We start from the raw sequence: 15,756 nt of genomic DNA, 5'->3' as shown, positions 1-15,756 counted from the left end.
CTAACAATGGGGCAGCGTAAACCCTCCATCCCTAGTTCAAAAGGAATGAGCCCCATTGGCCTGCTGGTCATTTCTTACCAGAGCAAAAGGGTGCAGCTCCCCCAGCCCGTCAGGGTCATACAATGCAATGCTCCCATTCTAATCTGTATCAACCCTTGTGCTGCCATCACCCCTGGGTATCTTCCACCAATGTCTGCTGCCTGCGGTTTCTCCTCTCCCCAGAGGGTAGGGGTGTGTGTGTGGTAGAGTTTAGATGGGGGGGTTGTTAATTTTAAAATGTTTATTTTTATTTCTATGTATTTAAATGCTGGGCCCCCCGGAGCAAGACAGAGCTAGATACAGCAGCCAATGGGCAGCGGACCCTGCTGGCATGATGGCAGCCGTGGCCTCCAGCAGCCTCTGCAGAAGGGATCTCGGGCTGGTCTACATGCAGGTTTGTACTGATTTAACAAATTCGCTTGGAAACAGATCGTTAAAAGCAATGCAACCCTCCGGGGTGGCACAGACACATCAGGATAAAGGTGTTCTATCGGCGTAGCTCATTCCGGGAACTGGACCTAAATAAGCGATACCAGTTTAAGCACTGTTCTACCAGCATAACTGCACCCCTGCTGTAGGTTATGTAGATTCGTGCCATTTTAACTATAGTGGCTTCTACAGTGATCTAGCTGGAGTGTTAGACCAGCCCCCACTGGGGACCTTCTCAGGCAGGATTAAATGTCTGGGCGCGCAGAACACTGGGAGTGTCCAATACTCAGGAATGCTTGTGCTCAAGGTGAACACTGCTTCCAGGAAGCGAAGTTGTGCTTCCCAGCTGCCTCTCCGGCTTGCCCACCCCCATCGCTGCCCCGTCATTTAGAAGGGTTACCTTTTAAAGCCAGTTCAGATCAAATGCACTACTTACTCCAGTGCTGTCTCCAACCCAGGAGAGTGATACAGTGCCGCTGAAGTCATCAAAGACATACTGCAAGGAAAAAGATTGGAGTCACATCCAAACTTCTGCGCCCCACACTCCAGATCAGGCAACAAGCCCCTCTACCTTCTGTCACCAGAGGGGAGAGGATCAGGAGGAATTTGATCTGCATGATGGAGTACCTCCCGGTTACACACACCATCCCAAGGCAGTAATAACCACCCAGCTGCCTGCCAAGATTTGTCTGGCCCACTGGCATTTCCCCCACTCTCACCATAGGTCGCTAGGGATTTCCTGTGCAGTCTATTGCTGAATCAGTAAAGCCAGGAGACACCCCTGTGTCCCCAGCTTCATGCTCCCTCAGGTGGCTTCCTTCACTGACCCCCACACATCCCCTTACGTGGGATGTTGCTGAAATGCCCAATGGATTCTTGCCACACACCCTACGTGTGACAACACAGAGTTTGTCTCCTTGGCAGATCTCATGGGCAGGTGTCCCGAGTCCTCTCTCTCAATACCACCTTGCCCCTTTGGTAGTTCAGGGAACGCTGGGCAGCTTGTGCTGGGCAGGCAGAGCAAAGCAGAACTCAAGCTTTGTGGGTCAAAGGTGCTAAGTTCAACCCCCACTGACCACCTCTCCAAGGGGCTGACATGCTCACGTTTGAACTACAGAGCCATCTTGTCTCTACCCCAAAGCTTTGCGGGGGCCTGGGGCCTTTCCCCTTAGCACTTGATACTCATCAGCCAGTTATTGTAATACGGAAAAAGCGTAGTCAGGTTCCCCTTGTGTCTGCCCTTGAACACACGTGCATGACAGCAGCTCTGCTAGGGGAAGCTGATTTCACTTTTGGTTCTGCTGAAGTGCAGATGCTTGCCCGGTGTGGTCACCTTCACCTAATGGGGCTTCATTGCTAAACCTGGAGCCAGAGCCCCACAAGCATCATCACGAGGCCTGCGACGGTTTCTAATCCAGTCCTGGGAGAACACAAGAGTGAGCAGCACAGACTGCTCCCAGATCTCACACCCTCATGAGTTAACAACGCCTCTCGTATCAGGGAGCTCCCCAGCAGCCAGTTGGCATCGAGAAGGATCCCCACCCAGAGGGCCAGTAATGGGTGAAAGTTAAGCAGAGCTGGACTCTTCTCCTGTTGGACATAACTAGTCACCCGTAAGAGCAGCACCATGCCGACAAACACTCTGGTGCGTTCGTTTGGCCTTGCAGAGCAGTAAAACTGGGCTGTGCACTTTATCACGAGCACTAGAGTAAACAGCGCAGCCCTGCCACCCTGCAAAGGCATCTGTCTCCAGATGATACTTTCCACAGCTCCTGCTGCGTGCCAGGCAGGACCACAGCAAAAGGTGCACAGAACGCTCCCATTAAGCAAGGAGACAAACTGGACCTGGCCTGAAGAGCCCAGAGGGACACCAGAGAGACGAAGCCAGCAGAGCAGCGATGCTGGGATTTGGCTAGCTAGCACCATGTTAGTGCCAAGGAGGAACCTGGCAATGCAAATAGTCCCCTGAGCAGAACAATGAACGCCATCAGTGCCCTGCCCTGCAGTCTCAAAGGTTGCCTCATAATCTGTTCACAATCTCACTACATTTTGAGGCTCTTCATGTTACAGCTCAGCCAGCACTTACGCCATAAAAACCTAGATCAATGGCTGAGCTGGATAGGACATAAACCGAGATCTGGGTTGCAGGCAGAGAAACCTTTCCCCCTCCCAGAGCGGTGACTCCGATATACCTGTGCATCTGAGAACAGGAATCCCAGCATTCTACAGGCAAGACCTGGGAGATGGCCAGACAGTCACCATGGAAATACACCTGGGACCTTGTAATGCTCTGTTGTGAGAGGCCCTGAATACCTTGACTGCGTCAGGAGAAGCACTACCAGTTTCAACCTCAAGTGTCCAGTTACCTTCACTGGAGGGGAGCAGAGACCCAGGGAATACCTGGGGGAGAGTGCAGAATGCTGTTTCTTCACAGCCATGGGCACCTTGCGGCCTCAGTAGTGCAGGGGCGGGGCAGTGCCAACACGGTTACTGAGCTATGCCAGACCTGTGCAAAAGGCAGGCTCCTGGGGAGATCAGAAGGAAGACGAAAGAAGACAGGGAGGCCGTGGAGAAGGCTCTTGCACCAACAATGAGGATGGCATGAAGGACCAGAGAGAGCTGATGCTATACAAACAAGGAGAGGAGTAGACAGAAAATCCAAGAAGTGGGCTGGAGCGAGCCCTTGGAGAGTCACTAGCCTGGGTGACTCTGAAGTGGACCCAAAAACAAGTGTGGAGTTTGATGCAGTCTCACTGTTTGGAGTGTGCAGGAAGTGGCTGATGATGTGCTTGAGTGCAGGGATCTGGAACTTTGGGAGACAGGGGAGGGATTTTCAGCAGACAAGGAGAGAGGCATGGAGACACAGGTGGGACTTGCCACAGCCAGGGATTGGCAGCAGCCTACACCAGCCGCACGAGGCAGGTGAAGGAGGAAAGTTCTGGATGAGAGGGGGAGGCAGAGGGACTTTCCAAGCAAAGGAAGGAAAGAGGAAATGACATACATGGCATACAGCGACACATCGGTGTCAGAGTGGTGGGTATGGTACAGTGCAGACAAAGAGCAGAACCTGTGAGCTGCAGAAAGGGGAAGAGAAGTCAGGGCAGCTGTGCCCCTCCCCCCGGGAGTCAGTGCAGCATTATCAGATTCATCTGAGAGACACCTATTAGCATCTCATTTGAAAAATGGAAAAAATGTAAATTAGCTGCTTGCATGACAGATGGGATGGGGGATACCAGCGGAGGTTACAGACATGCCAAAGTGAATGTAATCCAGACAACACAGGGGCTTCGAGTGTGAGGAAACCCACGGGGGAAATTTACAAATGGTTGGCAAAAAACTGCCCGCTACCAGCCACCTCCAAACACGGAGGCTGACTTTGCATTACTGTCCTAGCCATCCCCAACCCCAGGCAAATCCACCTCCTCGCTCCCCTCCTCCCAGGAAGGAACAGTTACATAAAGATTCTGCTTTGACGCAAGATGGGGAACAATTCTGCTGAGAGCACTGAGTCACTCCCATGGCACACTCACCCAACAATCCCAACAGGTTTTCTAAACCCACCTCCACTTCAGCCAAGCGAGATCGGGAAGATTCTGCTTCTCTAGGAACTAAGTTGTGCTTTAATCTCGCCAGGCCTCATGCTATGAGGCCATCAAATCAGCCACGTGACAGACAGGAGGCCACGCTGCTATACAGCAGTGTAAAAGACCTCGTGCTTTTGGCCTACCAGTCCATAAGTAGCCAAGCTTCATGGTAGTGTAGCCCCCGCTGCTCAGTCTCTGTTGATAAAGGATGATTTTAACAGCTCCTCTTCATGCAGAAATGGAAAAGATGGGCTTAGCATTTAATCACAGGTACATTGCAATAAGTTCTTACAGCTAGAAGGGGCTCTGTGGATAGCAGCCCTCCCACCTCCTATGAGATGACGTTTGGGCCCACAGCAGGGGTGCAGGTGCTGAACTAGGAACTCTAGGAGTGGCATCTGCAGCAGCACAAAGGTGGCAACAGAGTTTGCTGTCTAAATGCAGGAGGAGCTGTCTGCATGAGAGAGGCTGGCATACCCAGGAACATCACCATGCTAGAAGGCTAGTGGGCGGATTCAGGGCTTGCTTGACTAGAAGCAGAATAGACACTCCTCTTAAGCAGTCAAAACTTGCTTACTCACATAGCTCCTTAGCACAGATGCTGGCAACTCAAATGCATTTCCCCTCAGCACTGACTATCCCTCAGGGAGGCAGAAGGAAAGCTACTTTGCACTTTATAAGTGATCACAGAGTGTTTAACAGCTAAGCCTCAACATGACAGTGTACAGGTAAGGGGCATGAAGAGATCTCTTCCCAGGGCACTGAAATGCAGCCACCTTTGGGATGGAACATGGCAGCTGTTTTTTTATTATTTGCATTACGGTAGCATCTGGAGAACTCAACCAACATCAGCATCTCATTTTGCTAAGCACCACACAAACAGCCCCAGCCATGCAGAGCTCACACAACAGCACCAGAGAAACGGCAGAGGTCAAGGCATAAAAGGTAGTGCAATCCAACTGCAATTAGAGGAAGGCTTTAGGGAGCTAGGACAGCAGTTCTCAAACTAGGGTCCGTGGACCTCTGGGGGTCTGCGAGTCATGTCCGGGGCCGCCAGCCCTACTGATCAACTCCTTCCCTTCCCTCCCAGCGCCTCCTGCACGCTGCTGGACAGCTGTTCCGCAGTGTGCAGGACGCACTGGGAGGGAACAGGTGGAGTAGGGACAGGGCGTGCTCAGGGGAGGGCAGAGGCAGGGAAGAGGAGTGGCAGGGGTGGAGCAGGAGTGGGAAGAGGTGGGGCCTTGGGGGAAGGGGTGGGGCCTGGGGCTGAGTGGGGGTTGAGCACCCCTGGGGAAAAACAGAAGCTGACTTGGGAGTCCATGAAAATTTTGAAATCAAAATGTGGGTCTTCGGGTTGCTAACGTTTGCAAACCGCTGAGCTAGGAGCTAGCCACATCAGTTGGGAACTGACCAGGACACACAGGGGTTACAGACAGACAGACAGGCTTTGTTGTGCTTTTTTAAAAAAAGCAGAAGTGTCCATTTGATCAGCTCTTCTATTATCAACAGTGCTTAGAGAAGGAGATTACAGTGATGACAGGAGCCTGAGCCTTGCTGCTTAGGAGGCATCAGCAGCATGCTCTGGCTAAGCATGCCACGTGTGCGGGGAACAATTTCGTGTGTAGAAGCTTGAAGAGAATCTCTGGCAAAACTAGTATGAAAAATGCCCTTGTGTTTAATATTTCACATCTTATTAGAGATGACTTGACCCTGTTATGTTCATAAGAGCATAGCTAAAAATAAAGGCCCAGATGTGCTGTGCATCTTCACAACCCACAACGTCAAATACGACATCTAGTGAAATAGGGACATTTTCCAAAGCCGTGAGAATGCCCATTGCTTCCACTTGTCACAGGAAAGGTTAACGACTTGTGTCCGACAGCTCCCCTACTGGACGAGGAGGCTGGGCCAAGGGGAAAAGCCGCCAGTGAAAATGGAGCTATCCTCAGGAACAGCCGAGGGAGCAGTCCAGGAAAGCTCCAGTATTAGAGTGCCCCTTCGGACCGCAGCACCACTTCCTGTGCCCCTACCACATCCCTGTGCAGGCTGGAGAATGGGACTGGGAATAAGGACTCCTGGGCCCTATTTCCAGCTCTCCCCAGTCTCTAGAAAGGGTCTCAAAAGGAGAGATAGTCACTGACGTTCAAGCTGCTTTGAGATCCTTCAGTGACCAGCACTACAGAAATGCCAAGTATCCATATTAAGAAAGCATTAACCCAGTTTTCACTCCTTCCCACCCATCCCCCACCACCAGCCAACCTTTCCCTTGTTTCTTTCCCGGGAGACAAGCTGGGACAATGGTAAGCACCCAGCACGGGTCCCGGCTGCTCCCACAGGGCCAGCTGGCATAGAGCAGCCATGTGTACTCATCCCGTCCGAGGAGGGGGATTGTATGCCGCACACATGCAGCCCAAGCATCCCTTCCCTCAGATCACAGCTGAGGGAACAGGGGAACTCAGGGCTAGTCTACATTGGCAGCACTTTAACGGCACAGTGCTGGGAGAGAGCTCTCCCAGCGCTCTAAAAACCCACCTCCACAAGGGACGCAGCTCCCAGCGCTGGGGCACTGTTTACACGGGCGCTTTACAGTGCTGAAACTTGATGCGCTCAGGGGGGTGTTTTTTCACACACCCGAGCGAGAAAGTTGCAGCGCTGTAAAGTGCCAGTGTAGACAAGCCCTCACGTGGCTCACTCTGTCACAGATTCCAAGGCGGATAGGAACTTGGGGATCAACTAGAGAGCATCCATCTAGCACTAAACGCTAGGCAGGGACGAGACCTGTCAGGTTCTCTCCGCTCTGTGCCTTGACAGTGCTCACTTCCTCCAGTAAACGATCAGCGGTGCAAAGACTTTAAATCCTCATTTGTGGTAGGAGAGAAAAGCCCAGCAGGCATCGGAGGCCTTTGCAATACACCTGAGCACGAGCAGACAGTGCGTATTAGCGCAGGAGGCACCGGACAGGAGGCAACAAATCACACCATGTGGAGAGCTAGGCTGGGTTCAGGTTCAGCATGTACCAATGCCATCAAATCCTGGAGCAGTGGCTGAACAGGAGGGACCTTGACCCCTTCCCTGGGAAGGGCAGAGGAAAAAAAGTCACCCCTATGGTGAACCAAACCGTGCGAAGTATGGGTCACTTATGTCACCGCGGCTTTTTATTAAGAGCCTTTGACACATCAGGCCCCTTCCATCAGCGCAGCAGGAAGGTAGATCTGGCAGAGAGCACAGGGGTCTCAAATCTCCAATGACTGAGCTAAGATTTGCTTTTTGGAAGGGAAGAGCCCCTCTTCTGTCCTTCCTGACCCGGTATCTTATCCTGACAGGGATCATGCTTTGAAATGCAGCTGTCAGCACACCGGGATTCTGAGACACTGAGATTAGCATCTGTTCCCAGCTTCTGCAGTCTGGCATCACCATTACTCAGCGCTCTGCCAAGGTTTAAGGGTTTTTTGAAAGCTGCACAGCCACGTTCTGACATATACCCCAGCACGCCCACGCCACATGTGCTAACAGGAGACTGTGCAATACATCTAGAGCGAGAAGCAGCTTTCCACCCAGTCACCTGGGAGACATGATGTTTCCCTACACATAAACAAGCCACCCAGCTCCTGAAATGCAAAATACAGGACGGGGGGCAGTAGAGTATATCCAGTACAGTAATACAGGGGATAGTAATGCCCAAGACCTGCCAACAGCCAACGAAACTCACCAGGCTGACCTACTGGATCAGTCTGAATCTAGAGGACCCTGTCCGTCTAACCACAGCCCACATCTACCCCACAGGCTCAGATTGTGCTGTAGTTGGATAAGAAACATCCTTGATGAAAATCCAGATGCTATAGGAGCCATTTTTCTGATATGATATCCAAGGTACCTAGATGGCACCACTGCCATTATCTGGGCACCTTCCAATCTTCCTCAGTGATTATCATCCCCATTGCACAGATGAGGAACTGAGCACAAAGTGAGGCTAAGTGACTTGCCCCAGCTCACACAGGGAGTCTGTGGCAGAGCTGGGAATCGGACCCAGGTCTCTCAAGTCCTAGGCCAGAGCCCTAACCACTGGACCATCCTTCCTCTCTGGAAAGATCTAAATGCAAGGGCCAGACTACCTATGGTCACGAGAGACCTCCAAGTTCTTTTCCTCAAGAGTAGAATCTTTAACCTCAGTGTTCTCATCCAATCCCAGCACCCACTACATTGTTAGATACAAGGTTCTCCATTGCTTTCCCAAACTGTGGAGCAGCGTGGCTGTTTGGCAGCTGCTGGGCTTCACCCCAGAAGCAGCCAACGCAATTTCTACAAAGCACTCTGGAAGCGTCAGAATGGGAGCACTACATCCCTGCTGGGTATTCATTACCGCCTGTTTAAATTCCATTTGGCAGGTCGATAAGGAGAAGGCGGAATGCTAGGAATTTTATTTTAAGCCTTTCCTTATCCAGGTGCCCTGTCCCTTGCCATTGGAGAGGTCCGGCACTCAGCAAAGCCACCTCTTCAGCTTAATTACACAGCAAGCGTGGCTGGTTGCATCTGCAGCCCTTGATCATGCAAAACAACATCCCTCACTGGAAACCAGAGGAGTTCAGAACTTGACTTTCCCAGCCTCTCATCACAGATCGTGTCTTCCCAAACCTAGAGGCAGTGGGGCAGAAAACGCCACCCAGCCCTGCATGGCTCAAGCTCGGACAAGAGTGCAAAAGGCTGACAGTGCAGCAGGGACCAAGCAGGACAGCAGAGAGTTCTCCCACTTTCCCACCGTCAGAGCAGTATTCGTGCCGCTGGTCAACACGGTCTCTATAAACCGGAAATGCAGGCTCTGCTGGGAAACGCTTGGGCGATTGCTGCTCTGAACACAGAATAAATGAAATGTCCTCAAGCATGAGCAGAGCTGGAGCAGGGCCCACTTCTGCTGCCAGCAAGTCCCTTTTCTTCACATTGAACTGGGACCTCACCCTGTTTAGAGGGGAAGAATCGTTTTATTTCAGAGAAAAGCTGTTTGCCAGGCTGCCAACGAGCAACCCAAAATGCCACCGAGTAGGTAAGAGATTGCAGGCAGAAAGCTTCCCAAATCCAGGGCAAATCGCTTTGAGAACTTCCCCTCTAGTTTAACATTCCCCAGCTGTTTAACACTTTCTATTTTCAAATTGCTCGTCAAGCATCAATGATTTTTCCATATCCCTCCCTAATGGTAGAGGTAGCCTCCCATTTTACAGTAGAGAAACTGAGGCGCAGAGGCTAAGCAGCTTTACCCAGTGTTGCTCCAGGGACAGCGATGGCATGAAGCGACTGGCCATCTCACTTGTCCCCACAGCCACATGGTTTCTGACAAAACCATTGCGATGCATCAGCATGCGGCACAGCTCCCTTCTATGATGTCCGGGCCACAGCTTTCAGAGAAGCTCAAGCGTCACTCCCTTACTGCCCCCAAATACTGTTGTGTTTAGACATGGAAGTGTTGTAAGGTAGAAGCATTGCAAGCAGTGGGGTTTTTTTGCAACACTTTCAGTTGGCTTACACAAGGCATAAACCAGTGTAGTGTCCGAGCTAGGATGGAAACCCCAGAGCTGCTGCCTCGCAGTCCCATGCGTAGCCCCCTAGGCCACACTGCCTCTTACATAGAAGGCAACAAAACACTTCAGACCCAAACAGGTCTGCCCATATGGCATGTTTAACCCAGAGGAAACGCCTGCAAAGGGGGGAGGAGTTGCTATTATTCCACAAGCCAGCTGGCAGGTGCTATGCATTAACTTGGCAGCTAAGGCAGGACAGCACACTGGCTGATGCTAGCCTCACCCCCACCCTGGATTTGCAGGTGTACTCCTGAGCTAGGAAGTTTTCAAACCCTTCAGGAGGCAGCCACGTGTGGGCACATGTTTCAGCATCTGATCAGAGAAGGAAACCCCAGCAACCAACAGAATTAAACCCACTGGCCCTCTCCTCACCCCTACGGCTGCTTGGAAGCTTTGGAACTGACATCCCAGTATAGCGAGAATCCCAGGAAGAAGCGTTGCTGTGAGACAGAGCAGCCAGGCAGCAATCTGCAGAGGGTTTGGGAAGTTACCTTAGCTGGCCTGCGCAAGGAGGGGATGGAAGGAGTGTCTCGTGTCATCTGACTTGGCCAACTAGGGAGCAGCACTTCAGTTGCTCCAGCCAGGCCTCCCTGGACTGAAGATTGACAGATCCTTTCCCCTCCATGGGGAATGGGGAACAGACTATATTCCCCACAGACACACACACAGTCATAGCTGAGATGTTGGGCCTCTCAAGCATAAAGCAGAGACACTGGGAGGAGAGGACCTTCAAGGGCTGGGGGAGAGCAAACTAAACAAAAACAGGTTTCAGAGTAGCAGCCGTGTTAGTCTGTATCCGCAAAAAGAACAGGAGTACTTGTGGCACCTTAGAGACTAACAAATTTATTAGAGCATAAGCTTTCGTGGGCTACAACCCACTTCTTCGGATGCATTCAGCTTTGGCCCCAGGCCACAGCAAGTCTAAGCCAGCCCTGGCGACCCCATTAAAATGGGGTCCTGGCCCACTTTGAGAACCGCCAGAGCAAAATCCTGCCTGGCTCTGCATTGCCTGCTGAGAGCCAGTGGGGTCTTCCTCACCCCACACCTTCTCCCAATACCCCCATACACTCAGACCCTCCCGCCCTAGCTCCTTCAGATCCCCTACCTACACAGCTCCCTCCCAAAGCCCCCCCATCCTTTCCCTCGCTCCCAGTCTCCAGCCCCCGTCCTACCTACCCCCAACGCCCCCTCCCCCAGTCTCCAGCCCCCGTCCTACCTACCCCCAATGCCCCCTCCCCCAGTCTCCAGCCCCCGTCCTACCTACCCCCAACGCCCCCTCCCCCAGTCTCCAGCCCCCATCCTACCTACCCCCAATGCCGAAGAAGTGGGTTGTAGCCCACGAAAGCTTATGCTCTAATAAATTTGTTAGTCTCTAAGGTGCCACAAGTACTCCTGTTCTTTAAACAAAAACAGAGGCTGAGAGCTGTGTAAGATGATACCAGATTTCACTCCCTCTTCAGGAGTCCAGAGGCCCATAATAAAAATGTAAGAGCTATGGCTTGCTCTCTTGTCTCCAGCAGACACGATCTGTTCTATCGCAGATGTCTAGGACAAAACACTGCCAGTCCTAGCAAACAAATGCTCATATTCTTCTCTGTGCTGAGACACCATGTTATTCCCCAATGCTGATTTCTGACACAGCCTGTTTCTTTTAGACATTAAGTGCTTTTTACATGCCCACAGAAGCTATGCGCTGAAGGAGAGAGGGGATGGGATTGTGGGTTAAGGCAAAGAAACAGGAATCAGGATATATGGGCTCTGTTCTCAGCTCTGTCATATACTGGCTTTGGGCAAGACACTAGCCCTCTCTAAGCCTCAGTTTCTCAACTATAAAATGGGACAAAACTGCCTGTGTTACAGGGAGGTTGGGATGCTAAACTCAGTGTTAGTAAAGGGCTTTGCGATCCCTGGAAGGAAGCCAGAGAAGGTTTTTAAGTCTCAGCTCCATACACAATAGGATGACAGCAGATACACTGCAGAATACTATTATACCATAGGGCCCATCCACCACAAAGGCAGGATAAAGCACCCACAAACGATGTAACATTACACTGGGACTAAATACCTCCAACATGTCAGGAAGAGTAAGCAAATGAATCCCAACTTTTGATCCTACATCAGGTACAGAAGAGGCTGATAGACATGGGGGGGGAGGGATAACTCAGTGGTTTGAGCATTTAGCCTGCTAAACCCGGGGTTGAGAGTTCAATCCTTGAGGGGGCCACTTAGGGATCTGGGGCAAAAATCTGTCTGGGGATTGGTCCTGCTTTGAGCAGGGGGTTGGACTAGATGACCTCCTGAGGTCCCTTCCAACCCATATATTCTATGACTCTATGAAATGGGCTTAAAACCCAATTACCCAAGGCAAGTCAGTTTACTAGTGAGTGATAGGCTTCGCTACAGAATCTAAGGTTTTGGTCCTTATGATTGCAAAGAAAACCTTCCCAAATATGAATTCCATGTAAATCAATGCAGTGCCTATGTTCCCAAGTCTGCAGACAGTGCCTCTGCTTCTGCTCATAGCTTTGCCAAGCAACAGCATGAAATTAACAAGAGCAGTTGAGATTAACAATAGCACTGAGAATGCTGTGGCCAGTAGGCAAAACTGACCAGGATCATCAATTCTAGCCTTAGAATCTGTCTCTTTCTCCCAGCACCTGCTAATTTGGAAAGCTAAAAGCAGAGGCAGACACTAGAGCTGCTCCTGGGGGAGAAGGGGAATAATAGTCACACTCCCTCCCCGGCTTGCTGCAGCCCAGAGGCTCTGTGGGATGAGTAGAGGAAACCTCTGCCCTTCCAAGCAGCCAGGAAGCTCACCTATTTGAGACAGGTGTGTGTGTGTGTGTGTGTGGGGGGGGGTGATAGTACAATAATAAGAATCCCAGGACCCTTCCCAGTTGCTATATTATAGTAGCAACCAGGAACCCCCATCAAAGACCAGGATTCCATTGTGCTAAGTGCTGGACAGACATGTAACTACGACGACACTCCCTCCCCCACAGAGTTACAATCTAGGTGTCAGGCAGGATGCCACAAGCAAGCAGGATGGGGGTGAGTTGGGAGCATGCGGTAACAATAAAACAGAGTATTTACACAAAAGCAGAAGGCAGCTGGGGCTTCCAGTGCAGTACCCCTAGATCTTTCTGGGGTTAAGATCTCCTTTTTTCTACCAGCCCCTGGCTAGTAAGCAACTGGTAAGGTGGCTGGGGGGGGGCGGTGTTTTGGGGAGGCCTGTACTAGGAGAGAGAGGACTAACCCATTTAGCTTTTGTGGGGGTAGGTGACTGAAGTTTAAGCTGTCCTTGCAAATGGGAAATAACCAGGACATTAGATTTTAGGTCTACCAAACCTGGCAGCATCTCCTTAATCTTCCACCTCATTCTTTCAATCACTGTAGTAAGAAGCTACTGCGTTCAGGTGAAGTGCTGGCACACCACATCTTCTGTGGGAATAGCATCTCAGCTATTACTTAAAAGTTTAAAATATAAAAATGCAGAAAGAGAAGCCACTGCCACAAATGTTAACTCAGACTCTACCCAGCTAAGAGACCCCTCCCCAGAGGAAAGGGGGATAAGCCTGCCAGACACAGTTCTGCCTCTCAGGGGATCCCCAAAACGGTACATACATCTTAGGTACAGAATTAAACCACAAAGAAAAACAACAAGAGTGAAACAAACATCTGCTAAAGCCATAAAGGGAATAGGGAGAGACAGGAGAGATACAGAAGGAACCAAATAATAGGATTTTCTACAGCAGATTATTAATGCAACAGCAGCACTGAATTGCCCTGCTATAGTTAAAGGCCTGTTACAGTTTTGATTATATGCCCCTATGCTCATTGTCAGTGGAGCACAGGTTCCTGCAGTACACATACAGGTGCAATCTTTGGAGCCACTGCACGCTACCAAGTCAGTGAACTGTGGCTAACAGATGACTGGGGAGGGTTTTTTTAGAGACACATCATTCAACACCTGCTGCAGAGTTCCAAAGATGCACCAAAGTGCAACAAGACTCAGAGCCTCGGACGCTTGACAATCTCACGGGAGCATCAGCAGAGTGACCAGTTTTCAATCTCACTTTGAAAGTCAGGGAGAAGTTACAATACTGTTCAGGTGAAGGCACACCGAGGTGTTTAACACAACGTTAAAGGGTTCTCTGTGGGCCTGCAATAGCGCACAGACTAGCCATTAAGATTCTGCCCTTCGCTGACACATGCAGGTAAACCGAGTGCTCGGACATTAAAGATACCTCTCTAAATAACTCCAGGCAAAATGGGTTCCATTATCCCCATTCAGTAGATGGGGAAACGGAGGCACCAACCTAGGAAGTGACTTACCAAAGGTCACATTGACATTTGCCATAATAGACACTCACGTGGCAGGAACCTGCTCTATACAGACTTAACCCCCTCGGCTCCTGGCTGTGCACTGCAGGCAAAGACCAGCCGCCCCCCGCCCCAATACCTATTGTATGCAGAGATTTCTTGAAGACACTGGCAATTAGTGCTAGAAAACAAGGTGGGAGGGCCAGCTTTAGCACTCCCGGGGCCCAAGACAAGGGGTCCCTCCCTGCAAGAGGGGGAAGGTGAATTGCTGTCCTTGGGGCTCTGCTAGGAGGCAAAGACTAAGGCAGCTTGGGAGCCCCCCCAAGACCAGGCAGGCATGGCTGGCATAGGGCAATACCCCCTATTCTGGGCACGGCAAGACCATCATCGGCGGCAAGGGGGAAGGGGATCTGTCGGTCGGTCTGTCCCACCCCCGCAGCCGGGGTCTGTCTGTCCGCCCCGGGTCCCGGCCCCGCACCTGGTAGGTGTTGTTGCCCAGGATGGGCTCGAACCCGCGCAGCTCCCCGCAGCCCAGCTCCGCCGCCCGCCGCCTCCGCAGCGGCCCGCCACGGGCCCCCTCCAGCCGGTCGGGTCCCGGCGGCAGCAGCAGCAGGAGGGTCCCCCACAGCGCAACCTCCCGCAGCCCCATCGCCACTAACCAGCCTGGCCCCTGCCAGCGCCCGGACCCCGGCTTCGCCGCGCCCCGCCTATAGCCACCCCATTGGGCAGCACGCACCCATCTGCCATTCTCATTGGTTAAAGGAAACGCCAATCTCCGTTCCAGGAAACCAGTCCCGCCCTCCCTGAGAGCTCTTTCCCCGTTCGTGTGGCCGCGCGAGCCTCACAATTCTGATTGGCTTCATGAGCTGTCCGTCTCTACCTAGCAAACACTCGCACCGTCCCCTAGCAAAGTAACATGGGCCAAACCTGACCAGACCCTTTACCTTCTGATTAGGTTCCCTCCTTGTCAATCATGCGTCCCAAGTACCACCTCCTTCCAGAAACGCCTCGCTCATTGGCTGACCTCGCATAAAGTGATTGGCTAGACACACCGTTAATCTTATTTCCCCTCAATCCTAATCTACCCCGCGACCGTTCTCTGATTGGCTAGTGGATGCGCAGAGCAGGTTGTTGTTTTTTTAATTGGTTGAATTTAACAGACCATTTTGCAACCTGGAAATGTTGTGTCTGCAAGTCCCGCTCCCCAGAGCATTTAAAGGCGCAGCGCCCTTAGGAAGCCTGGTCGCTCCGCGCTCCCACCACTACCCCACGGGTACAACCCCTCACACCCTACTCGAGCCGGGCCCCATAGCTGAGACCAGAACCCAGGCGTCCTGGGTTACAGGCTCCCTCCCAGAGCTCCATGCAGGTTCAGTAGTTTAAGCATTGGCCTACTAAACCTAAGCTTGAGAGTTCAATCCTTGAGGGGGCCATTTAGGGAACGGGGGTAAAAATCTGTTCTGGGGATTAGTCCCCCTTTGAGCAGGAGGTTAGACTAGATGACGTCCCTTCCGACCCTGACATTCTAGGATTCTACATTAAGATGGAGCCTGCCAGCAGGGCTAGCTTTATCACCATTCACCTGACAGTGTTTTTCTTACAGCTCCAGCTGAAGTCCAGGTAAATGTGTGAGACTCAATCACGTAGTTTTAAAAGTTTCTAACCATCCTGGTTATGGACAAAGTTGAAAGCGGAATCCAGAGCATGCTCTAAAGGCTTAAAAAGCAGAAGGTTGTTTTTTTTTTAAATGTGTTTTTAAAGTCTTTGGTTTAAAAATCACATTGCAAGCTTTTTGAGTGCTTCATGGTAGC

General features: G+C 51.5%; 1 protein-coding gene across 1 annotated transcript in view; it reads right to left on the bottom strand.

Moving 5' to 3' along the window:
* SORT1 (sortilin 1) overlaps nucleotides 1-14,594 on the bottom strand; it is a 55,516-nt gene extending 40,922 nt beyond the window's left edge. Inside the window, exons 1-2 of the mRNA XM_065403388.1 lie at nucleotides 14,424-14,594; nucleotides 905-964 (exon numbers count right to left, since the gene is read on the bottom strand). Coding sequence (XP_065259460.1) covers nucleotides 905-964; nucleotides 14,424-14,594 — 231 coding nt within the window. The remainder of the gene's footprint in view (nucleotides 1-904; nucleotides 965-14,423) is intronic.
* Between the last annotated feature and the right edge of the window lie 1,162 nt (nucleotides 14,595-15,756).

Source organism: Emys orbicularis, chromosome 4 (genome assembly GCF_028017835.1).
Source record: "Emys orbicularis isolate rEmyOrb1 chromosome 4, rEmyOrb1.hap1, whole genome shotgun sequence".
Lineage (NCBI taxonomy): Eukaryota > Metazoa > Chordata > Testudines > Emydidae > Emys > Emys orbicularis.
Note: the sequence above shows the minus strand (reverse complement) of the source record. Positions and strands in the feature narration are given on the sequence as shown.